The sequence below is a fragment of the Pristiophorus japonicus genome, chromosome 21 (assembly GCF_044704955.1).
Source record: "Pristiophorus japonicus isolate sPriJap1 chromosome 21, sPriJap1.hap1, whole genome shotgun sequence".
Lineage (NCBI taxonomy): Eukaryota > Metazoa > Chordata > Chondrichthyes > Pristiophoridae > Pristiophorus > Pristiophorus japonicus.
Window position 1 is genome coordinate 5,808,445 of NC_091997.1, and position 10,223 is coordinate 5,818,667.

Here is a 10,223-nt window from a genome sequence, read left to right on the forward strand (position 1 = left end):
GGACGGAGTTGCCAGGCCCTCAAGGGCTTATTTTCCAGGGCTCAGTGGCCGCATGCTTCACTGAAACCACTGGTTATACACCTCAGATTCAGGCGATTTGTTGCTCCAAAACAGAATTTTTTTTTCATTCATTCCCAGGATGTGTGCGTCACTGACAAGGCCAGCATTTATTGCCCATCCCTAATTGCCCTGGCCCAACTGAGTGGCTTGCTGGGCCATTTCAGAGGGGCAGTTAAGAGTCAACCACATTGCTGTCACATATAATCCAGACCGGGTTAGGACAGCGGATTTCCTTCCCTAAAGGACATTAGTGAACCAGATGGGTTTTTACGACAATCCGGTAGTTTCATGGTCACCATTACTGATACAAGGTACTAGCTTTCTTTTTAAATTCCAGATTTATTTAATTTAATTTCCCCAGCTGCTGTGGTGGGATTTGAGCACACACCTGATCATCAGTTCAGGTTTCTGGATTACTAGTCTAGTAAAATAACCACTATGCTACCGTTCCCTTATGCTGGAGATACCGGTGAGCCAGTCAGCACCTGAAAAATGGTTTGGGTGAGAGACTTCATTTGGAATCAAAATTGGATTAACCTGCAAGATATGGTTCTTTGCATTGTCAAAAGTATTGGCTCCATCGGTTCCAGGTGATGCCGTCAGTCCAATGATTTGCGGTAAGCCCCTTGTGTGCTGATGCTTTTTCTCAATGTACTGGCCCATGATTTTATTATATACTCCATCTTTCTGGGTGTGGTGACACTCATCAATTATCAGCAGAGAAAATTCTGTATTAAAAAAGAGAAAAGTTCTTTGTTAAAGAAAGCCTTTAAAAGCACTGAACGGCCAGAATTCCAGATTTCACTAAAGGTTTCAGCTGAGTTTCTTCTAACTTATTTTTCATGAAATCTGTCACATCAGTCAGAAACAAAAACTGTGCACAAACGCCAGATCTGTTATTAGCGCTCAGAAGTCGATTACATAGGTAGACATTGGTAATGAATGTGTTACATGAGGAAATTCAACGAATTGTATACGAGGAACCTGGTCCAGGTGGAATACATTCTAGAATCGTTAAAAATAGTTGAGGCTCCCATTAATATTTCATAGGGGCTCTGTAATTATAGGACTTGCATCTGAAGATTGGGGAATGGCAAACATAGAAAATAGGTGCAGGAGTAGGCCATTCGGCCCTTTGAGCCTGCACCGCCATTCAATAAGATCATGGCCGATCATTCCTTCAGTACCCCTTTCCTGCTTTCTCTCTATACCCCTTGATCCCCTTAACCGTAAGAGCCATATCTAACTCCCTCTTGAATATATCCAATGAACTGGCATCAACAACTTTCTGCGGCAGGGAATCCCACAGGTTAACAACTCTCTGAGTGAAGAAGTTTCTCCTCATCTCAGTCCTAAATGGCCTACCCCTTATCCTAAGACTATGTCCCCTGGTTCTGGACTTCCCCAACATCGAGAACATTCTTCCCGCATCTAACCTGTCCAGTCCCGTCAGAATCTTATGTTTCTATGAGATCCCCTCTCATCCTTCTAAACACCAGTGAATAAAGGCCCAGTTGATCCAGTCTCTCCTCATATGACAGCCAAGCCATCCCTGGAATCAGTCTGGTGAACCTTCGCTGCACTCCCTCAATAGCAAGAACGTCCTTCCTCAGACTAGGAGACCAAAACTGAACACAATATTCCAGGTGAGGCCTCACTAAGACCCTGTACAACTGCAGTAAGACCTCCCTGCTCCTATATTCAAATCCCCTAGCTATGAAGGCCAACATACCATTTGCCTTCTTTACCGCCTGCTGTACCTGCGTGCCCACTTTCAGTGACTGATGAACCATGACACCCAAGTCATGTTGCACCTCCCCTTTTTCTAGTCTGCCGCCATTCAGATAATATTCTGCCTTCGTGTTTTTGCCCCCAAAATGGATAACCTCACATTTATCCACATTATACTGCATCTGCCATGTATTTGCCCACTCACCTAATCTGTCCAAGTCACCCTGCAGCCTCTTAGCGTCCTCCTCACAGTTCACACCGCCACCCAGCTTAGTGTCATCTGCAAACTTTGAGATATTACACTCTATTCCTTCATCCAAATCGTTAATGTACATTGTAAAGAGCTGGGGTTCCAGCACTGAGCCCTGCGGCACCCCACTAGTAACTGCCTGCCATTCTGAAAAGGACCTGTTTATCCTGACTCTCTGCTTCCTGTCTGCCAACCAGATCTTCTATCCACGTCAGTACATTACCCCCAATACCATGTGCTTTGATTTTGCACACCAATCTCTTGTGCGGGACCTTGTCAAAAGCCTTTTGAAAGTGCAAATACACCACATCCACTGGTTCTCCCTTGTCCACTCTGCTAGTTACATCCTCAAAAAATTCCAGAAGATTCGTCAAGCATGATTTCCCTTTCATAAATCCATGCTGACTTGGACCAATCCTGTCACTGCTTTCCAAATGGGCTGCTATTTCATCCGTTATGATTGATTCCAACATTTTCCCCACTACTGATGTCAGGCTAACCAGTCTATAATTACCCACTTTCTCTCTTCCTCCTTTTTTAAAAAGTGCCGTTACATTAGCTACCCTCCAGTCCATAGGAACTGATCCAGAGTCGATAGACTGTTGGAAAATGATCACCAATGCATCCACTATTTCTAGGGCCATTTCCTTAAGTACTCTGGGATGCAGACTATCAGGACCCGGGGATTTAGCGGCCTTTAATCCCATCAATTTCCCGAACACAATTTCCCGCCTAATAAGGATATCTTTCAGTTCCTCATTACATGAACCTATTGTACATAATCATGTCCAGAAATGTATAGAGTAGCTAGCCTAACACTTATAAGTGGGAGAATGTTACAAGAGTATCTATGGTGCTTTCAATATTCATCCAAAGAGTACAGAGCCCATAATTTATGGTGTGGATTTAGAAGCAACAGATTGTGTCTCACAGATTTGCTGGAATTCTGTAAGGAGATAACTAAATTGGTTAACAAGGGCAATCCATTGAGCATACTATATTTGGATTTGCAGAAGGCATTTGATAATGTTTCACAAATGAAATTTATAAAGCAGATTAAAGCTCATGGAACTATTGGCAAAGAAGCTAATTCTATTGAAAGCTGGCTCTGCAATAGAAAGTAGAAGCCAATAAAAAAGCATGAAGCAAATATTCGCTGGGAAGAAGTTGGGCAGAAGTTTGCACCCGCAGGGGTCACAAATTACAGAAGATTTGTAGTTAAGATGAAAGCTTGGATTAGACTACAGCCCATTAACCGCAGTGATTCCCGAATGTGCTCGATCCGGAGCATATTCCAGAATATGTTTAATTTATTGTGTGCACTGTCACTTTACTAAATCCGAGTAGCGATTTTATTCCTCTTGCAAAATTTCACCCTCAGCCAATTAGTGATTAATTGGCCAAAAAAAGTGTTTGGTTATTATATAGGTGAACTGTTTAACGTGAAATCATTCAACTGATTGAACTTGCACAGAAAATTTGTGTCACATTAATAAATACATCAATACGAGGATACAAAATTAGGGAACATTTGTTAGTAAATTATTAAGCACAATTTAAATTGCTCACCAACTGCCTAACAAGCAAGGGCATTAAGTTAGTGAATAAATCTGTTAACTAACTTACTAATTATCAGTTAGCATAAATAATCAGTGTGAAATAAATACATTTGAGATCATTATAATGCTAATTAATAAACACAAATCAGTTTTGCATTAATTAGTTAGGTGGTAGTTAATAACTGGTTAACAGGTATTATCCATCAGTCAGCCCATCATTGGGGGTTGGGCCTGGGCTGGGGAGGGGGCCTGCACCCTCCTCGCTGCTGCACTCACCGCTCTCCACCAACTTAGGGGCTGTGCTGCTGTCGGCAATAGGCCCTGCCCCGGGGGAGATGGGGGCATGGCCCAATGTATCCCACAGAAGCCTGAAGACTTTCTGCAATATGGGTACAAACTTGTGCTTTTTCTAAAATCCATTGGCGGGCCAGATACGGCCCGTGGGCTGTATTTTGCTCGCCTAGTGTCTAAAGCATTCTAAATCCAGGAGCTTGTGTTTGTAATGATGTATAGCCCAGTGAATTAAGCTGTCCTACCTGTTAGATCGACATGCTTTTCTTCTTCAGTGCTGTTCAGTGCATTTTGCAGGATCTGTGCTGTGCAGATGATGACATCATTGTCACGTACAATATGTGCAAAGTTGGATTTAAGATCGCTGTCCCCACTGATTCGCATCACCTTGTACAAAGTCTTCAGGAATTTATTAAACTCGTTTTCATAATGCTGATTCACCAGAGGCACCTATATAGACAACAGTTTTAAAGATGGAATACATGCCTATCATTTCACTTACACTACTGATGTATATAATATTGATTGAGGGGGACTGATGTGGCAAGAATTCTATACAGATACCGCAATTGTCGTCAAAGTAAGTGAACAGTCGAAATGAACACATATGCAACAGTCCCATTTTATTTGCATACAATTACTTATCCAAACTTGCTGAATTAATTTGTTTCTTCAGAGAATTTCACCAATATTACTGCAGCATTAACAGCACTGATGCTCAACACTGGGGAATTGTTATAAGCAACATGTATTGGATGCACTGAGACCAAGTTATTTCAGTGCTCAAAACAACATTTTGAAAGCCACTTCTCTTCTGGTGACATGAGCTTGCAAACACTGGGCTAATATTCTCCTCTGCTTCCAGGAGTAATGCTTCTCTCAACCAAAACCATGGACAGATGCACTAAAAGACCAACATCACCAATGGGTTTGGAAGCTCGGGGGAAGAGAGGGGCAATGGAGGTCGGTGGATGGGGAGACTAGGGAATGGGCGGGGGTGGGGGTCAGAGAGTGATTGGGGTCAGAGAAAGAGGTAAAATGAGGGTCAGGAGGATGGAAATGGGGTCAGAGAGACAGGGAACCCCAGAGGGCTGTGGATACTCAATCGTTGAGTATATTCAAGACTGAGATCGATAGATTTTTGGCCACTATGGGAATCACGGGATATGGGGATAGTGCAAGAAAGTGGAGTTGAAGTAGATCAGCCATGATCTTATTGAATGGCGGAGCAGGCTCAAGGGGCCAAATGGCCTACTCCTGCTCCTATTTCTTATGTTCTTATGTTCATCCTTTTGGGAGAGTTTGGGGGCAGGACAATTTTGAACAGCTTAATCTGAATACTTCACAGTAGCCTTGATGGATGCTGCATTGCAGTAGATGTGATGAATATTGCTATCTGAAACTTCTGAAGCATTTGTGGCAGGTCATGATGAAACACATCAATGCTGCGCACATTTTGCAAATACGCCAAAACTCCAACCCCACTGACAAAGTGCACAATGGGAAATTTGCGATGCTGCTTTTGGAGTATTACACAACATTAAAGCTTATTTGTTTAAGCGCAATTTTTTCTTTAGCATATTGGTGTCAACATGTTGAGTAAACATTGTGCCATTGTTCACTGAGGGTGAATCAAAAGAAGTTCTTCAATGTTTGGCCTCCATTTCTACCTTCCTGCCAAGAACAGGTAGCACTGTATACACAGATGCTGACACTAAAACGGAAAGACGCAGTCACCCACACAGTCGAATGGAAAGAGGGGCTCAGTGGGTAGGTTTAAAGAAACCCTGAAATATGCTTTTCAAAATGCTCTTCCAAGTAACCATAAGAAAAGCTATCAGAAACTGTCACACATTACTGCATACCAATTATATATTAAATGCAATATTTAATGTACCTTAACATGCTGTTATTGTAAAACATTTGCAAAACCAAAGTTAAAAATTAAAGTGTAGTTATGGCTGTTCATGTGTTAATGCTACTGCATCATCAATTAGAATAGTGCAGTATAGGAGGCCATTTGGCAATCAAGTCTCCATTGGCTCTTTCAGTTAGCCCCACTGCCCCATTCTTTTTCTGCGCCCCTGCAAATTTTTCTCCTTCCAGTATTTATCCAATTCCCTTCAGAAGGCTACAATTGAATCTGTATCCACCACCCTATTCTGCAGTGCATTCCAAATCCTAACCACTCGTTGCATTAAAAAAGTTTTTCCTCGTGTCACCTCTGGTTCTTTTACTAATCACCTTAAACCTGTGCCCTCTGGTTATCGACCCTTCAGCCATTGGAAACCGTTTCTCTTTATTTACTGTGTCTAAACCCTTCATGATTTTAAAACACCTCTATCAGATCTCCTCTTAATGTTTCCCACATTACATCAGTGACTACACTCCAAAAATACTTCATTGGCTGTAAGGCGCTTTGAGACGTCCGGTGGTCGTGAAAGACGCTGTACAAATCCAAGTCTTTCTTTCTCAACCTTCTCTGCTCCAAGGAGAACAACCCCGGCTTCTCCAGTCTATCCACGTCACTGAAGTCCCTCATCCCTGGAACCATTCTAGTAAATCTTTTCTGTATCATTGTATCTTTGCAGATCCCCGCTTCTAAAGTAATAAGTTACTTTACCAGGCAATGATGATCCTTTAAACAGCATTTGCTTACTGGCCCCTAAGTTTATAACATAAAATGGTGACTATATTTTTACCTTATTTACAAGAACGGCTACTTTGCCTTGACCACCCTTTCTGTCCAGGTGGTGTCTGGTGGCAAACACAGCTGCTCGAGTCTTGCCTCCACCTGTCGGAAGCCATATGATGATATTTTTGCCCACAAGGGCAGGCTCCACAACCTCCCACTGGTAATCTCGCAAATCAATTTGCATTGTATATCTGCAACAAGACCAAAATAAATTAACCCCTCACCGCCACTCATTTGAATACAAACAAATAGCCTGTGAATTTAGGTTAGGATTAAATCATTCTATTTTTTTTTTTTAAACAGTTGACTGTTAAAAGAGGGTAATTTTTCCTGTCATTTCCTTGTGGCTTAAAGATGTGGTTTGGGCCATTAGTAAAATGGAATCTAGTGGGGACGAGGGATAAAGCAGTTGTCAGGATTAACAGAGGCACAATGCCATCTCAAGTGAAGGCCAGATTTGGTGGAATTGAAGTGTGAGGTGGCTTGTGAGAGAGAGTTGGGGGTAGCTTTTATCAGGGTACAAGGGAGAGGGATTAATGGCAGGTAGGGTATACAAGTGGGAAAGTAGATGAGGATGCAATTGAAGAGGGCTGTTTCAGTGATAGACACTTGGAGCACCACAAGAGATGCTGGAGCTGCATCCAAAGGCTACTTGTAAAGACTGTCAATATATAACTATGAATCGCCAGTGGCATTTCTCGTATTTAGTAACAGGAAATGGCAGGCCTTTCAGCTGTGTTTGCATTATCAACATATCTTTGTTCTTGTAGTATTGCAGTAGATTTTCAAGTTGCCACTTGAAATAAATAGAAATGAAGATTGGACAGTTTCTAAAGCAGCTGATCCACAAGGTCACATTTTATACCCAGGTGGCAAATTGCAAATCTATCCAATTGTTGTTCTTTTTGTTTTAAAGAAGTTGCAGTTCCACCTCTGGAAAAAGTGAGAATTACTGCTTCTCGTATTACTCACTGATTTCAATTTCCTGGGGGCTCTACAGCTCTATCAACTCAATGATTTTAATATATGCTATTCCCCATAACATGCAGTAAAATGAAACCCAATATTATTGCAATTCAATTCACACGATTCAAACACAGAAATCCCACTGTTTGTCATGACATAGATCACTGTCATAACAAAAATTGCAAAAATACATGTATATATTATAAGCACAGGATAGAATGTATTCAGTGATGTAACTCAAACTTAACATACAGCTTGAGACATTATCTGCCTTACACAGGCCAGCCAATGTTATTATATATATTGTACGTTTATTTTCTAGTATGTCAAACTTGCGTTAATCAGAGTTTGATCATCACCCTGTATGAATGGAATGGAGTTTCCAGGTCAAGGGTCATTGTGACGCCTATCCTCAGAAAAGGATCAAAAACAAATTTGAACTACCAAGGTGAAAACATGCACAATGTATCATAGTAATTATAAAATACCATTAACAAGTTATTGTTGATGCGACTTACTGCTACAAAATGGCTAACTTCACATCTGGCAGAGAAACATCGGCTGAATCACCGAAAAGAGAATGGGGCAGTGAGCAGAAAATCAGAGGCTGAGAAGCTCACCTAGTAACTGCTTAGAGAAAGATGCAACATGATGTTACCACACACGTCTTTTCAATAAGGGTACCTGTACCAATCACTCTTCAATTGTAAGGATTCAGCTACTTGTCTTCCTAATTGTAAATGTAATCTTAAAGATGCCTCAGCCCTGCTTATTAGCATCTTCAGTGCTTGACAGACCGCACACTGTCCCAGAGGAATACTGAGGTACTGTTTGGCAGATTGCACAACAAAAACAAAATTTTCTGCTCCTGAACTCAGTGTAGCCCAAATATATGAAGTAGATACGGATGGTCTACAGCATGCCAGGCTCCACAGTCTACTTTATCAGATAGACTGGCTGGGCTGTCTGTCTTTATACAAAAACATGACTGAAGCAATATTACACAAAATTAAACAGGAAAATGTGGTTTATATCGGGAGCGCAAGAGATGCTGGCACTGCAGCTCACGGTTCTGTACCAAAGCAAAATATCTGCACAGCATAGCACTAGCAAAGTCTCGCTTCTCCTATCTGGAATCCTCTCTATGACTCGTTTATAACCTGGACCACTATTTCATGTAACTGGGCTGTGATATGAACGAGGAAATAAAAGACATTTGAGTGTGTCTTTTGGCATCCCAATACAAATTTTTTTTTAATGTTTTATTCGTTGCCAATCTTTCCAATTCTTTGTCAGATCAACTTGTCAGATCATAAACGCCAAAGGTCACCTTGCGCCCAAACAAAGATCACTCTGCGCCAATGATTTTGCTCTTAGCCAAAAGGCCTAGAGCCACTGCACCGTTCCTGGAAGTACTGCAATACCAGGTTCGTGCCATGGAGGTGGATGGGTCAAGCCCCTAACCCATCTCCATGGAGGTGGACGGGGCAAGCCCCCCACCCACCTCCTATTTCCAATACAAATGCTCCACGTCACTCTGTGGCCCCAGAAACTATCAGGGTTATACTTCAGATACATTTGTCCTCATTACAGTCGCCTCCAGCTTTCCTCTGTTACGCCATGCAACAGATTAAAAAACAACTCATCGAGATCCACCAGCTCATTGGGGAAATGGAATCACACTGGTACAGTACATTTTACAGGTCAGGAAAATCCCAGGTTTGATCTCCAGTTTGTGCTGAGTTATCTCATCCCAACTCGCATAGTGACAGCAGCATTAAATTAACCACACCTATTGTCTTTGGGAAAGAGACAAAGCAGCTTCATGCTCCTGCTGGCTATCAAGGGGACAGTGTAGCCTAGTGGTTATGTTACTGGGCTTGTAATCTGGAGTCCTGGACTAATAATCTCAGACACAAAAATTCAAATCCTGCCATGGCAGCTAGGGAATTTAAATTTCTCTTTTTTTAAATTCTGAAATTTAAAAAAACTAGTATCAGTAATGGTGACCATGAAACTGCTGGATTGTTGTAACAAACCCATCTGCCGTCCTTACCCAGTCTGGCCTACATGTGACTCCAGACCCACAGCTAACTGCCCTCTGAAATAGCCTCTCAAGTCATTTAAGAGCAATTAGGGGTGGGCAATAAATGCTGGTCTTGCCAGCGACACCCACATCCTGTGAATGATTTTTTTTTTTAAATCGGTGATCCTGACTGTTCAGTCCCTGTTTTGGCTTGGCTGTGATACACACTTCCCCGACCCTCGCACACCCAGATAGGTTTACTGGCAAGCACTCACTGAGCTCAAAGAATGACCACTTGGGGTGAGATATTGGGCACTGCTGGCACCCATGGTACTGTACACCAGCACAAGCAGCTTCAAAAGGTGAGGAAAGTAAGGCAAGAAAATGGGGAGAGGGAAAAGGTTTTAAGAAAAAGTACTAACACACTTTTAAGAAAATGATCGTGGGGTACGAATTCTAGGAAGAATATTTAAAAATTATATGCAGGGAGAGGGAAGGAAAGCAGGATTTGAGCAGAAGTTCCAGCTGAAGAACCAACACAAATTTATGAATCAAACACTTAACTCACCGAAAAGCTCCTCTTGTTCTTAGGAACAGCCGAGAAAATGCTAGTGTCTGACGTTCTGCCTTGGCCTTTAAATAGAG

At 42.0% G+C, this 10,223-nt stretch overlaps 1 protein-coding gene across 1 annotated transcript in view; it reads right to left on the reverse strand.

Annotated features, from left to right (window-relative positions):
- dhx58 (DEXH (Asp-Glu-X-His) box polypeptide 58) overlaps positions 1-10,223 on the reverse strand; it is a 32,342-nt gene extending 22,119 nt beyond the window's left edge. Inside the window, exons 1-4 of the mRNA XM_070863989.1 lie at positions 10,147-10,223; positions 6,594-6,777; positions 4,137-4,341; positions 598-788 (exon numbers count right to left, since the gene is read on the reverse strand). Coding sequence (XP_070720090.1) covers positions 598-788; positions 4,137-4,341; positions 6,594-6,770 — 573 coding nt within the window. The 5' untranslated portion in view covers positions 6,771-6,777; positions 10,147-10,223. The remainder of the gene's footprint in view (positions 1-597; positions 789-4,136; positions 4,342-6,593; positions 6,778-10,146) is intronic.